Source organism: Meles meles, chromosome 5 (assembly GCF_922984935.1).
Source record: "Meles meles chromosome 5, mMelMel3.1 paternal haplotype, whole genome shotgun sequence".
Taxonomy (NCBI): Eukaryota; Metazoa; Chordata; class Mammalia; order Carnivora; family Mustelidae; genus Meles; species Meles meles.
The window spans coordinates 105,479,721-105,494,696 of NC_060070.1; the positions used below are offsets into that span (position 1 = coordinate 105,479,721).

At 38.8% G+C, this 14,976-nt stretch overlaps 1 protein-coding gene across 3 annotated transcripts in view; it reads left to right on the forward strand.

Moving 5' to 3' along the window:
• PRIM2 (DNA primase subunit 2) overlaps positions 1–14,976 on the forward strand; it is a 338,917-nt gene that overhangs the window by 268,542 nt on the left and 55,399 nt on the right. For all 3 annotated transcript variants that reach the window (XM_046006195.1, XM_046006194.1, XM_046006196.1), the window contains exon 11: positions 11,391–11,517. In XM_046006195.1, coding sequence (XP_045862151.1) covers positions 11,391–11,517 — 127 coding nt within the window. The remainder of the gene's footprint in view (positions 1–11,390; positions 11,518–14,976) is intronic.

The window sequence follows — 14,976 nt, forward strand, 5'->3', positions numbered from 1 at the left end:
GTTAAAATGTAAGATTACGTTTTAATTTACCAGGCAGCTGCCCCAGACCATGTCCTCCAGGTGGAATTGTTGAGGCCTCTACTGAAATAACATGTTAAACAGTTAACAATGTGTAGTGATAGGAATTTGCTAAATCTCTGTTGTTGCTCAAAGTTAACATTGTAATAAATATGAGCCTTCAGTCCTCTTGTGGGTGCGACAGGGCCCAATGAACATACAGTACAAAAAAGACTCTTTTAACAGTTAAGACTAGTAAACATTTAGTGAGCAACTGCAATTTGCTGGGATTTGTGCCAGGCAGGAGGTTTATAGAAGTGAATGAGAAGTGCCTGAAATAGGCGGTGCAGGGACTAAGGTTCTTTGCCTAACTCCCCTGCAACTTAGACTCTCGTTCCTTTCTTTTCTGGATTTAATAATGGCTGCACTAGATGATGTCTAAAGCCTGTTCCAGCTCTTAAATTTTGATTCTGATAAGGAAGCGAAATTTGCCAAATCCAGATCCAGTTAAATAACTGGCCAGTTAAATCCGCAGCAGTGTGTTCTGCATGCATTTATGTCTGTTTTCATGCTTGGTTTTCTCTGCTCTTTTTAGTCCAGTTCATTGTCATGTCCCCAACTAGATTATAGAAGGAGGAGTATCAAGTGTGCCTGATAGTTTGAAAGCCTGTGGGAAACACTAGTGTTTCTTCACTGCAGGAAGAGTTTACTTCATATTTGCCATTTTTTATGATTCTAACATCATGGTTGATTAGAAACCAGGTAAATCATGCAAGTAGCTTGTTAGAGTTATTATTTCTTTGGGGAGTAGGTACTTTTCTCTGTTTTTTACTGAATCAGAAGCATTTTGTTTAACTCTGGTTCAGTGTGACTTTCTGCTGGCCCTGAAGCAGCTGAGAGCGGAGAAGCAGCCTACAGCTGAATGTTTGCGTAGATAACGGACACTTGCCTGTATTTACTTATTCATTTGCCCCGTTCATAATTTTATAATGTTTTCTAGAAAGTAGAAGACTAGGATTTTAACACCAGCTTTTCTATGAAGTAATTGAAATAACTATTCACTCAACCTCTTGAAACCTTAGTTGGCTCATTTATAAAAGAGAGAAAACTACCTAACTTCTATACTTTACAGGTCGTAAAAGGTCTAAAAAATATCATTTTGTCACTGCTAAAGATCTATAGAAATCTAAACTATTATTATTTGAGATATCGCTAAGTACTTTTTATTGCTAATCGCAGTAGTGCATTTATACTAAATTGCCCATTAGGAATTTAGAAATGATGTTCTTTCCTTAATACCTGACTGAATAGGTACAATTAGAATGATGTAGATCACCCAGTCCCAGGTCACAGATGACCCTCAAACCTTGTTTTCTGATTTGTTTGGGTATAGCCACTGAATATGAAAAAGACAAACAAACCCACTAGCCCACATCCCACCTGCATTCCGTAAGAGATAGCTTTCCATTTTCCTCTGATGATTCTGGCAGGTTTTTTGGTACACAGGTGATTTTTTATGTATACTGGCTTTACTGAAAGTGATCTGCTTAATCAGTTACCTTGTCAGATAAGATAGGATCATTCCATTCAATACTTTTTCTGTGGATTTTGGCATTCTACTATTTTTTTTTTTTTTAATTCTTATGAAGTAGTTGAATCAAAATTTTAAGATTTTAGCGTGATCCTGCCTCAGGGGAAATTTGAGGGAATGAAAATCAGCATACCTTGGGGTCTAGAACTAAAAATGTTCTCCATGAATTCAGAGAAGGAGATTAGGGTGTGAAGATGGAAAACATGTCCCACTTTTTGCAGTGAGACTGTAGAGGAGAGAACGAATCTTTTTTCTTAAGTTCTCCAGCTGGGGCTCGTAAATTAGACTGGCATAAGACAGATTTGCAAGAGAAAAACAGAAGTTTATTAACATACATACGGCTGGTACACATGGAAACACCCAGATATGAGTAACTCAAAGGTGCAGAAAGGGGTTTGGGGCTTCCTGGCCTGTGAAGGGAGCAAGTTCTAAGAAGTTGACTGGGAATGGCAAACAAGGGTTATTTAGTAAGCTTTGTTATGCAGTTTTAAGTCTACACCTTCTCCAATGATAAGAGTTGTTTTCTTCCTGGTAGGGAGAGGGAGATAGGTTTACACAGGGAAATTTCCTTTATGAAAGGAAAACTTAGTGGGCGCTTTTTAGAACTTTTCTGGCATCGTCTATAGCCATACCACCCTGAACGCGCCCTATCTCGTCTGATCTCGGAAGCTAAGCAGGGTCGGGCCTAGTTAGTACTTGGATGGGAGAACTTTTCTGGCATCTGCTGGTTCTCAATGACCTTTTGAAAATAATTCATTCAGTAAGGAGGCGTACTTTGCGGTGGAATCTTCTGGCATCCTTCAAAATATATATAATGTGTGTTCAGACTTTTTCAAGTGAAGTCGCAGGAGTTTTCAGAGATGCACTTGAATATAAAATGGAATCTATTTTTAACATTTCACTTTTCAAATATGATAAAACAAGTTTATACAAATTTCATACAAATAATTGTAGCACATAATCATAGTATATACTTAGCATTTTACAGTTTACAAATTGCTTTTGCATAGAGTGAAGTACAGGTCTCATTATTACAATATTAAAAATGAAAAAAACAGACTGAAGTAATTTATAATTGCCTAACATTATTCAGCTAGTAGGTGGCAAAGTTAGAACCAAAATCTGGGTATCTCTCTAACACCTTGCTGCCTCATAAGCTTATGAAAAGTTCTCACCAATGAGAAATGAATTAACTCTTACAGAGCAGAAGAAGAATATTTAGTACACCATGGGAGGTAATTTATTGAATTACAGTAATAGCAGCAGTGTCTTCCAGCTGTGGTACAGACTTGAAATTGCTTAACTGATTTTTTTTCCCTAAGGTCCTATAAAGAGTTAGAGGGAGTAACTAGATTCCAAGTTTTTCTGATGAGGAGCTGGAGGCAAAACATGTAGGTAATTGAAGCAGTATTAAATAACACGATCTGACCCACTTAGATAGCCTTTTTTTCCTTTTATTTTTTTGAAATATTTATTTATTTATTTGGGTGTGGGGGAGGACAGAGAGTGCATGCTCAGTCCTGTGCCCAAAACTGGGAAAGGACAAAGGGAGAATTATTTATTTATTTTTCTGTGTGTGTGTGGGGGGGGGGCGGACAGAGAGCACATGCTCAGTCCTATGCCTAAGACTGGGGAAAGGCCAAAGGGAGAGGGAGAGAATCTCAAGCAGACCCCATGCCAAGCAGGGAGCCTGATGTGGGGCTTGAGTTCATGACCCTGAAATCAAGACCTGAGCCAAAATCAAGAGTTGGACACTCAACTGACTGAGCCACGCAGGTGCTCCTAAGATAGCTTTTTCTAGTTAATAATAAAACTGACTACCTTGGTAATGATAACAGCAGTATTGAAGACTTACTCTGTGCTGGATGCTATACCAAGTGCTTTATGAAAATCAGCTAATTAATCCCCACACCAACCCTATCTGTTAAGTATTACTCCTTCATTTTTATATATAAGGGAACTTTATAGATTGGTTAAGTAACCTGCCCAAGGTCACACAGCTAGCATGGGGTAAGACAGGATTTTAACTCAGATATTTAACTTAAAGCCCTGCTTTGACTGATATAAAATGTTGGGGTTCAGAAGCCAAGTGAACAGTCAAGAAAGAATTCTGGAGCTACCTTTGGTGCAAAAAGGACGGTTTTATTAAAATACAGGATGGAACCTGTGGGCAGAAAGAGCTGCACCAGGGTTACGAGGAGTGACTGATTATTACTTACAAGTTGGGAGGTGGTTAGGTATAGAGTTAGTCTCTAAGGAATTTGGAAGCCAGTTTTTTAGGACCTTGAAGAGCTAGCTATTGTCAGGGAAAGTCCATTGACTACTGTCTATTAAAACCTTAGTCATGAGACCTTGCAGATGTGTATCTGGGCCTAATCATCTTGGAGGGTGATTGCTAACACCTATCTTGGGGGACTAGAAATAAAGAAAGTTTCTGAAGGGATTTTTATAGGATCCCGGAGGTAGGGCTAACGTCAAGCTAAGGTTGTCTTTTGCTTCTAGCAACGTATTAACATGGAAGCAGTTGAGCTCTTTGAGGAAGGTCCCTCTGCCTGTCCCAAGTACTTGTCAATGGGCTGTACGTTGTAAGGAAGTTTAATTTTTTTTTTACCTATATTTCTTTTGCCTTTGTTCTGCATATCATTAACTATTAGCCTTTTCTTCTTCCCATACCCTTCAGGGCCTCCTAGTTTCCTTTGAGTGTGGTTTTAGTTAGAATATGTATGATGTTCCAATGACCTTGAGAGGTGGTTAAAGAAAAGTATTTGGAATCTGTAGGTGGCTGATCACAAAATTAGTTTTACAGATAGTAATTGAGTATAGTAAGTAAGCATTTAAAAGTTAGGGAGGGGAGCACTAGATATTAGATTCCTATAGCATGCATTCTGGTTATTAACATTGTAAGTAAAACTTGAGGGAAGTAACACAAGAAGAAGTTATCAACAGGTCAGAAACTATAGAAGAGAGTGAACAAGAGTGCGCTGAGCAGAGGCCATGGGAAGCTCTCATACTCTTTCCTAGTTGCCGTCCACTTGCATGTAGGAGGACCCTGCTGCTAAGCTGTGAGTTCTTGTTTATGGTAACTCAACTTACTGGGGCCAAACTACTGATCCGTGGTATGCTGAAATCTGTGCATTGAATGAGTTCTTTTGTAGTTTTGGCAGACACCCACCAGCATCCCCTCCCCCAGTGTCTTCTACGTACATAAATTAGAGTTCCATAGAGGGTATTATGCTTAGTGAAATAAGTCAATCAGAGACAATTATCATATGATTTCAGTGATATGAGGAATTTGAGAAAGAAGACAGAGGATTATAGGGGAAGGGAGGGAAAAATGAAACAAGATGAAACCAGAGAGGGAGACAAACCATAAGAGACTGTCAATCTCGGGGAAGCAAACTGAGGGTTGCTGGAGTGGAGGGGGGTGGGAGGGATGGGGTGGCTGGGTGATGGACCTTGTGGAGGGTATGTGCTGTGGTGAGTGCTATGAGTTGTGAAAGACTGATGAATCACGGAACTGTACCCGTGAAACAAATAGTACATTATACATAAATTAATTAGAGCTCCAGATACTTGTGGGTTAGAATCAAGTATTACTAAAGAAGGACTGAAAATGTCCTGTTAAGAAATACCATATCCATACACTATTCTGTGCCCTCATGTATATGGCTGTTTTGCCTCATTTAAGTCAAGAAGATTTTCCTTTTCAGATATAAATATATTGGGGCATTTGGGTGGCTCAGTCAGTTGAGTGTCTGCCTTTGGCTCAGGTCATGATCTCTGGGTCCTGGGATTAAACCCCCACATGGGGCTCCCTGCTCAGCGGGGAGTCTGTTCTGCTTTCCCTCTGCCCTTCCCCCTGCTTGTGCTCTTTCTCTCTCTCTCTCTCAAATAAATAAAATTTTTAAAACAAAACAAAACTAATATCAAATACAATTATATCTCTGAAGGATACTTGCTTTTAACCATTTTCACTTTATTGTACAAGCTGAGCTTGACCATAATGAATGGCAGTTTTTTTCCTTTGCTGATGGGAGTAATACTTCATCTTGGGCTTTTCTTGTTAGTAAAGATTTTCTTCCAAGGAAGACCATACATTGTTCTTCTAGGCAATCGAATGTTTACATCACGGTCTCTGAAGGTATATACTCATAGTTTCTGAGTAGATTTGGTTGTAAATACTTCTAAAAGTATAATAAGGTAAGGTCACTAGACCATGAGTAGGACTGGTATAGAAGGTAAAGTTGTGAGAGAGACTCTGAAAGAGATAGGGTAGGAGCAGGATAAAGATGTGCCTACTTTATGATTATTCTTGAGTTCACCGGTAACATAGTGCCCCTCAAAATAATTGACTGCTGTCTTTGGCAGACCTGCAAATTGGTGTGTTGCCCGTGCCGTGGCTGGGATGTCAGGACTAATTTGGAAGGTTGAAAACTGCAGCTCACCCACCATAAGACCAGTGCTGATGTTCTGGCATTTCCCATCACTGGACAGAGTGGGATGGAGCCCAAGAAAGTGTGTTCTCCTGGTTCTCTCTACCTCTCTGTGGTTTAGTTTGAATACATAGAGATAGTCCCTTGAGTTGTATATGTGGGCACATAGAAAGTATTCTCTAAGAAAATGTCAGCCAGCCTTCTTATCAACTATAGACCCCAAAAGTTATTCCTTATTGCACTTTCTTGAGGCATGGACAGTGACTGGAACATTCTAAGTACGAGACCAGAAAAGCCCTGATAGCACTGGAATACCTAGAAGACTACACCCTGGTCATCCCCTTCCCTGCCCATGATCCTGTGCTAAACACGTACGGACCCCCACCTGTGATCTCTCTCTGCCTGCTCTCTTGCATGTACCCCCCTGAACCTCTCTTCAGAGAACTTGAAGTGTCCATCTTACCAAGAGAGGTTGGTTGTTCAGGCTTGAGCTGGCCACCTCCCCGCAGCTGCCAGCACCGGAAATAAATCTTTCCCTTTCTCACTTCCAAACCCTCATCTCTTGAGTTACTGGCTTCTCCTGCGACAAGTTTACCTGGAGTTTGTTCTGCAACAGTGTTGGCAGACCAAGCTGAGCAGCTCTGCTTTTGATTTGTCCAGCCCCCTGGAGATTCCCTGGGATGGAGTAGTTGGCTGCAGCCATGCCCCAGGGCCTCTCCATTTATTTCCTGAGTTAGCGGCTGTTGATTGATCATTCAGTAACAAAAACATCTCCCAATCAGTGTACCTTCTCTACAGTATTTCAGGGGTTTGCTAGTCTGAAAACCAGAAAAGATGGTTTGTGTAATAAATATATGAATGGTCTGAAAGCTTAATTATAGTAAGGTCCAAATTTTAAATGTACTTACATGCAGGCAGTAAATAAGTTGGAAAGAAGAGGGTGGTGAAAGAAACTAATTTCAGCTTTTCTTCATTTAGAGAGAGTAGTTTTCTGTTCCTTCTACAGAATAGCTGACCCAGAGTCTTCTGATGAACATACAGAAATCTTGTATCTGATTAAATTCACTTTATTTTATTTTTTTTTTTTTAAAGATTTTATTTATTTGACGGAGAGAGAGATCACAAGCAGGCAGAGAGGCAGGCAGAGAGAGAGGAGGAAGCAGGCTCCCTGTGGAGCAGAGAGCCCGATGCGGGGCTCGATCCCAGGACCCTGAGATCATGACCTGAGCCGAAGGCAGCGGCTTAATCCACTGAGCCACCCAGGCGCCCCTTAAATTCACTTTATACCTAAAAGTTTTCACAGAGATTGATGATAGTTAAAATGTTTAGGACTGTCGAAACAAACAGAAGGTATTCATAAAAGATACCTAACTGAAACATTGAACATTCTTATTTTCACCAATGACATTTACTTATTTTGCAAGTTCTCTTTTAGTTGTAATGGCATTTGTGTTCCTGGTTGTAGTTTGCTTGTGAGCAGATAAGTAGTTCTGAAGCCTTAAGCTACTGACTGTTGAAAACTCCAGCAGGTCTTTTTTAAGATAGAAATTGATAAGCTGATTCTAAAATTTATATGGAAATGCAAGGACAAAGAATAGCCAAAATAATACTGAAAAAGAACAACAACAAAAAAAGAACTCTAAAGATTTCCTGATTAAGACAATGTGGCGTTGGCAAAAAGATAAACCTATATAGACCAATGGAATAATAGTGCCCAAAAATAGACCCACACATTTATGGGCAAATTTGACAAGGGTACCAAAGCAATTTATTTTTTATTTTTATTTTTAATGGAGGTAGCGTTGACATACAATGTTACATTAGTTTCCTATATACAGCATAGTGATTCAACGATTCTATACATTACAAAATGCTCACCATGATAAATGTAGTCTGTCACCATATAATGTTTATTACAGTATTATTGACTATATTCCCTGTGCTGTACTTTTGATCCCTGTGACTTACTTATTTTATAACTGGAAGTTTGTATCTCTTCATCTCCTTCTCCTGTTTCACCTATGCCCTCTCCTCCCGTTTCCTCTAGCATCCTCTGTTTTTTACTTTGTATTTATAAATGTGTTTCTGTTCAGAGCAATTTAGTAAGGAACAGAAAATATCTTCAACAAACGGCATTGAAGGGCACTGAAATATGCCACCCCAAAATATGCCGCTTTGACTTAAGGATTGTTTTGAGCTAAGGGCAGTTGAGAACCAGCAGATTTAGGAGGAGCACTTTACCCACCTCCTCACCACCTAAAAATAAAGTATTAATTTCCCCTTTAAAGGGAAATTTACATTTGTAAAGTTGTCTCTGTACCAGAAAGAGAGCTACTCTAAACAACTCTTATCGCCCAAGAGACTCATCTGCAGAACAATAGTCTTTATTTACCATACACATCTCCCCTCACCTCATAATTCGCCTCTCCCACCCAGAATCCCCTTTCCTTTGGTTAGCCTAAAATGGTTTGTAAACCTAAAATTGTTTGACTGCCTCAACTCCTATTTCTTTGAAAGACAACCATGAGTGCACCTACTTACTTATGTAATTAAACTGTTCTTTCTCTCTCTCTCTCTCTCTCTCTCTTTTTTTTTTTTTTGGTGAACGTCTTTTATCAGTTTGATTCATGGGCCCAGGTAGGCCCACGAACCTAGGAAGATAGAGGGGAAAAGATCCTTCCTCTTCTACGGGTGATAAAAAAGAACCTGGACTCCTACTTCACAGTACACACAAAAAATTACCTTGAGATGAATCAGGACCTGACTAAACAGTACGGCTTCTAAAGGACAGCATAGGAGAATACCTTTGCAAGCTACCCTAGGACACTGAGAGCATTACCATCCAAAAAGTTGATAAATGGGCACCTGAGTGGCTTAGTCAGTTAAGCTGCTGCCTTTGGGTTAGGTCATGATGCCAGGGTTCTGAGACCAGGTCCTGGAATCAGGCTCCTTGCTCAGCAGGGAGCCTGCTTCTCCCTCTGCCTCTGCCTCTCTCTCTGCCTCTCTCTGTCTCTCATGAATAAATAGATAAAATCTTTTAAAAAATAATTGATAAATTAGAGTTCATGAAAATAAAAATATTTGCCCATCTTATCAGAAGATAACATCAAGAAAATACATAGACAAGCCACAGACTATGAGAAAATATTTGTAGCACTTGTATCTGACAGCAGAGCTGTATCAAGAGCATATCAAGAATACCTACAAAGAAGACATGCCAGTTTTTTAAATGGGAGGAATATTTGAACAGACACTTTACGAAATAAGGCATATCACAAGCCAAGAAAATATGTGAAAAAATGCTCATGAGTATTAGTCTCAGGGAAATGCAAAGTGAGCTATCACTACCTACCCATTAGAATGGCCAAAATGAACAAAATTGAGACAACGCTGAACTTTTGAGAGAGTGTGGAACTCTCATGCATTGCTAGTGGGGTATAAAATAGTATGGCCAGTCTGGAAAACTATTGGCAACAATTCTCCTATTTGCTTAATGAGAGAAATGAAAACATATGCCTATAAAAGTCATCTACAGGAATGTTCATGGCAGTATTATTGGTAATAGCCAAGACCAGGAAAAGCCCAGGTATCCATCAATAGAGGACTGGATCAACTATCTGGTATATTCATACAATGAAACACTCCCCAGCAGTAAGAGGAAGAAACTGCTGATAATGTGACCAATCAGTCCAGCATAGCTCCTAACTCAGGATGTGAACAGGTACCTCCTGGTGTGCTGCCATGGCCAACTGCCCCATCCTGGGGAATACTGAGGGGGCTGGACAACTGGAAAGCATAGTTCCAGGCTGGGTTTGCCAACACTGTTGCTGAATAAACTTGGATAAACTCATTGCAAGAGAAGGCAATAACTCAACAGACAAAAGTTTGGAAAAGAGAAGGGGAAGAGTTTATTTTAGGTGCCAGCAGCCAGGGTGGTGGCAGGCTCAAGTCTTATTAATCTACTCTTTCTTGGTGAGATGGACGCATAGAGTTTTATAGAGGTTCAGGTAGGTAGGGTAAGAAAGCAGGCAGAGAGCATGAGATCATGGGTGTGGGGTCTGTGTGTGTTTGGTACCTGATCAGGGGCAGGGAAGGGGACATGTGGGATGTGGTCTTCTAGGTATTCTGTTGCTATCAGGGCTTTTCTGGCCAGGTGGTTGGAATGTTCTAGACATTGCAAAACATCTTTGTCAAGGCCTCAAGGAGGTGTTAGAAGAAATAAGCACAACGGATTTTAGTTGGAACATGAATTAAATGGTCTTGTCTATTTCTAGTTTTAACTCTTAGGGTCTGTAGTTCAACAAAAGGGATTGCTGACAATATGTGTAATGAATTGCATGCATTAATCGCAAAAACCTAAAAAGTCATGAAGGAAGTGAGGTACAAAACACTATATACTGTATGATTCCATTTATTTAAAGTTGTAGAATAGGTAAAACTCTGGTGATGAAAATAACATCAGTAATTTCTTCTAAGTATACAGCTGAGGAAGAATGTTGACTGAGCAGGGGCACAGGGAACTCTGGATTGATAGAAATGTTTTATCTCTTAATGGGGGTGTAAGTTATATAGGTACAGTGATTTGTCAAAATCAGTGAAACTGTAGACTTGAGATTTGTGCGTTTCATTATATATGAGTTATACCTTCAAATTTAAAAATCTCACCTCCCCAAAATAACACAGTATTTTCCTCTTAATCTCGTTCTCTTTCTTACTTTCCTTTAAGTATTGGACAGCTAAGTCCCACTATTCTGAGCTTTTCAATAGTTGCTAGTTCTGGTTTCTTTCTGTCCGACCCATTTCAAAGTCTTTTTTATACTGTTAGCTGGCTTTATAAACATGGAGTGAGGAATTTCAGGTGGGAGACAATTGCAGCAGTTCATCAAATATCTGCTTACTTCTTACTTTGTATAGAAAATACAAATAGAAAATACTATAGAGAAAATAGAGGAAGGGATTAATTATGTTAGGAGGCATTTCAGAAGTAGAATAGGTAGGATAGATGAATTCAGGGAGTAGTAGGATAAAGGGGTGGAGAAGAGACTAAACTGCTATATACCCAGTACAGTCTCCGGAATCAAACCAAGAAATGGGTGAATTGATTGTTCTTAGCAAAGGATTATCCTCACCTTTAAACATATATAAACATTCTCTGTCTCTCCCTGAGAAGTTTGTTTCCCACAAGTTTTGCACTTTTAAAGAATTGTATTTATACATGAAGGACTCAAATGATGTGTATGATATGTACATCTGCCAGTGGATGGTGAATTTATTCTAGAAGATACTGTTTTGTACTCTGACTCTAGCTGGCACTGCTGACACAATATTGTACGATATTGGCTTACTTTGTCTCTTTTTCCTCCGATCAGTTTGATAAAGGCTACTCTTACAATATCCGTCATAGCTTCGGAAAGGAAGGCAAGAGGACAGACTATACGCCTTTTAGTTGCATGAAGATTATTTTAACCAATCCACCAAGCCAAGGGGATTATCATGGTAAGTGCTTCCACTGGGTATATGTTTGTGAAGTGTAGAAACCCGTGAGCTCTGTGGGAAACAGTGAGACACTGTGATGACTGTTTGCATCACCCGTAGCTTTTGTCAGTCATCGGTGTCAAGCTAGTGCTCCATTACTCTTCCAGTGATTTGTCTTACACCAAACCAGGTCAGCAGGAGAATTTACTCAGCTATGCTTTGGATGGTGCTGGATCAGCCTTTTCAATTCTGTTTGCCCCTTCACCTGCTATCTTCTGTTTCTCTCATGATTAGGAGAGTGATACAAGTTCTTCAAAGGTTTTTGGAATTGAGTCACTTGAATTTTAGAATTTTAGAATAGTTACTTCATTATTTTCAAAAGATTACCAAGAAAAGATGTGTTTTATTTTCATCACTATTATCTGATTAATGAAGATTAAGTGAGGAATTTAGCAGTTTGTGGTATCAAACCTCTATCAATTCACTTCAGTTATTGTAGGTTAAAAAAAATGTCTAAACGGTTTTTTGTAGATTTCTGAGTTCAACAACTTTTTTCTAAATAGTTCTGTGAGCATACCTTGAAAAGCTCCTCGTTTGTCTAGGATGTCAGAGAATGATTTTAATAGTCCATATTAGTAAATATTTTAGATTACTAAAGCTTACTGAAGTACGTGTCGAAACTTTTTTGTTTTGGCATTAATTGTTTTCATATCCTGAATGGAATCCTTTTTAAAAAGATTATACACTTTTAGGCTGTTAGGGATTAAGATCAATAATCACAAACAGAATTTTAAGGAAGATGCTTGTTGTGTCCAGAGCACTAAAAATATGCCTTTTCTTTCATATTTAATAGATGAAAGGTAGCGGCACGGGTATACACAGCAGTTATCATCACTTTTGTCACTTACTTAAGGTACCTCTAGAAATGCACATTAGCAATCCTCCACCCTCAGGTTTATGAAGTCAGATTTACTTGCAAGTGCCCTGGATAATTTTTATGTCTTCTAAACTTTGAAAACCATTACCAGATACTTCAATTGAGAAAAATCTATTACTTTTCTTAGCAGCCACACCAAGCAGTTCACTTACTTTTAATTTGGCCTAGTAAAATCCCCAGGGATTCCTCTATCATGCCAAGACCCTAGAACACCTCACTTACGTTATTGATTTTTATTAGATTAAATGCAGGATTTTATATAACTTACTCCTTATGAAATTGAATCTTATTTATTCCAGTCCTTTCTGTTTGTTTTATTTTGTAATTTAAACCCTGTAATTTAAACCCTATCAGTTAAAAAATAATGTACTTAGCAACCAGTAAGCTCATGTTTATTAGAAACCTTGATCTGTCCTTTTCTTCATGAATAGACTTAATTTTTTTAGAACACTTTTAGGTTCACAGCAAAATTGAGCAGAGGGTAGAGAGTGCCTTCTCGCATACTCTCTGCCCCTAAACTTGCACACCCTGCCTCCCCGTCAGCCTCATCCTGCATCATAGTGGTTTGTTTGTCTTGTGTGAACTGAGAAGAATGTGTAATTTGCTGTTCTGGATATAGCTGTTATATAGATATCAGTTATATTAATTGAAGGTGCTTTTATTTTTTAATTTTTTAAAAATTTATTTATTTATTTTAAAAATTAACATGTAATATATTATTAGCCCCAGGGGTACAGGTCTGTGAATCACCAGGTTTACACACTTCACAGCACTCACCATAGCACATACCCTCCCCAATGTCCATCACCCAGCCACCCTCTCCCTCCCCCCCCAACCCTCAGTTTGTTTTGTGAGATTAAGAGTCTCTTATGGTTTGTCTCCCTCCCGATCTATCTTGTTTCATTTATTCTTTTCTTACCCCCCAAACCCCCGACGTTGCATCTCCACTTCTTCATATCAGGGAGATCATATGATAGTTGTCTTTCTCCAATTATTGATGGTGCTTTTAAATTCTACGAATATTGTTGCTGATTTACTGCCTGCTGGGTCTGTCCATTTCTGATAGAGAGGTGTTGATGTCTCAGACAGTGGTTACATCAGTTTCTTGCAGTTCTGCCAGTTTTGCCTCTTGTGTTTTGATGGTCTGTTGTTAGGTGGATACACATTAAGGACTGTTACATCTTCCTGGAGTTTGTGTCCCTTTCTCATTATGTAGTATCCTTGATAAATTTCCTTGCTTTCAAGTTTTTTTTTTTTTAATTAATTTATTTTTTCAGTGTAACAGTATTCATTGTTTCTGCACAACACCCAGTGCTCCATGCAATACATGCCCTCCCTAGCTTTGAAGTTTTTATATTACCTTTATTTATCCTCTGACGTTCTCATCTTTAGGTAGGTCTGAGTTTCTGGCCTATATTACTTTCCTTCTCTTTGAAGAACAACTTTTTAACATTTCTTGTCTTACAGGTCCGCTGACAACAAATAATGTCACTTCTTATTTGTCTGAGAAAAGTCTATTACTCCTTGTCTTTTGAAGATAATTTCACAGGGTACAGAATTCTAGATGTGTGGAGGGTCCCCCCCTTCTCTACTCTTTAAATATTTCACTCTAAAAACAGTCAGTCAGTCAGTCAACCAATCATTCCACTGTCTTGCTTGCATGGTTTCTGAGGATAAATTAGATATAATTGTTATCTTTGCTTCTCTGTAAGTAAAGTGTTTTTTACATCTGGCTTCTTTTAAGATTTTTTTCTTTATTTTTGGTTTTCTGAAGTATGAATGTGGTATATCTAAGCTCTATTTTGGGGGGCATTTTTCTTCTGGTATTCTCACTGCCACCTTTCATAGTGTCCCACAATTCTTGGCTATTCTATTCTTATTTTTTTTTAGTTGTTCTCTCTTTGTTTTTCAGTTTTAAAAGTTTCTATTTGATACATCCTCAAGCTTAGAGATTCTTCCCTCAGCCATGTCTACTAATAAGCCCATCAAAGACATTCTTCCTTTCCATTACAGTGTTTTGGATCTCTAGCATATCTTTTTGAATCTCAGGATTTCCATCTTTCTGCTTACATTACCTGTGTTTATACATTGTCTGTTTTTCCCATTAGAGCGCTTAGCATTAATCAGTTATTTTAAATTCTTGGTCTGATAATTCTAATATCCCTGCAATATCTGATTCTAGTTCTGATGTTTGTTCAGTCTCTTCAAACTTTATTTTTTGCCTTTTGATAAGCCTTGTAATTTTTTCTTAAAAGGTAGACATGACATATTGGGTAGAAAGAATTCCCAAAATAAGCCTTTTGGTAATATGGTGGTACATAGGGAGGTGGAGAGGTTGGTATTCTGTAGTCCTGATTAGTCTTTTAGTGAGCCTATGGCCCTGGGCTATGAATTTCAACATGACTCTCAGTTATTCCCTCCAGGTGGGACAAGATGGCTAGGAGAGACTGGTTTATATACCCCCCGCCCCCCCAGTAGGTTAGGCTGTCATAAATCCCCAGAAGTTTAGGCTCAGGTAAAATAGTTTGTTCTGAGGGCAGGGT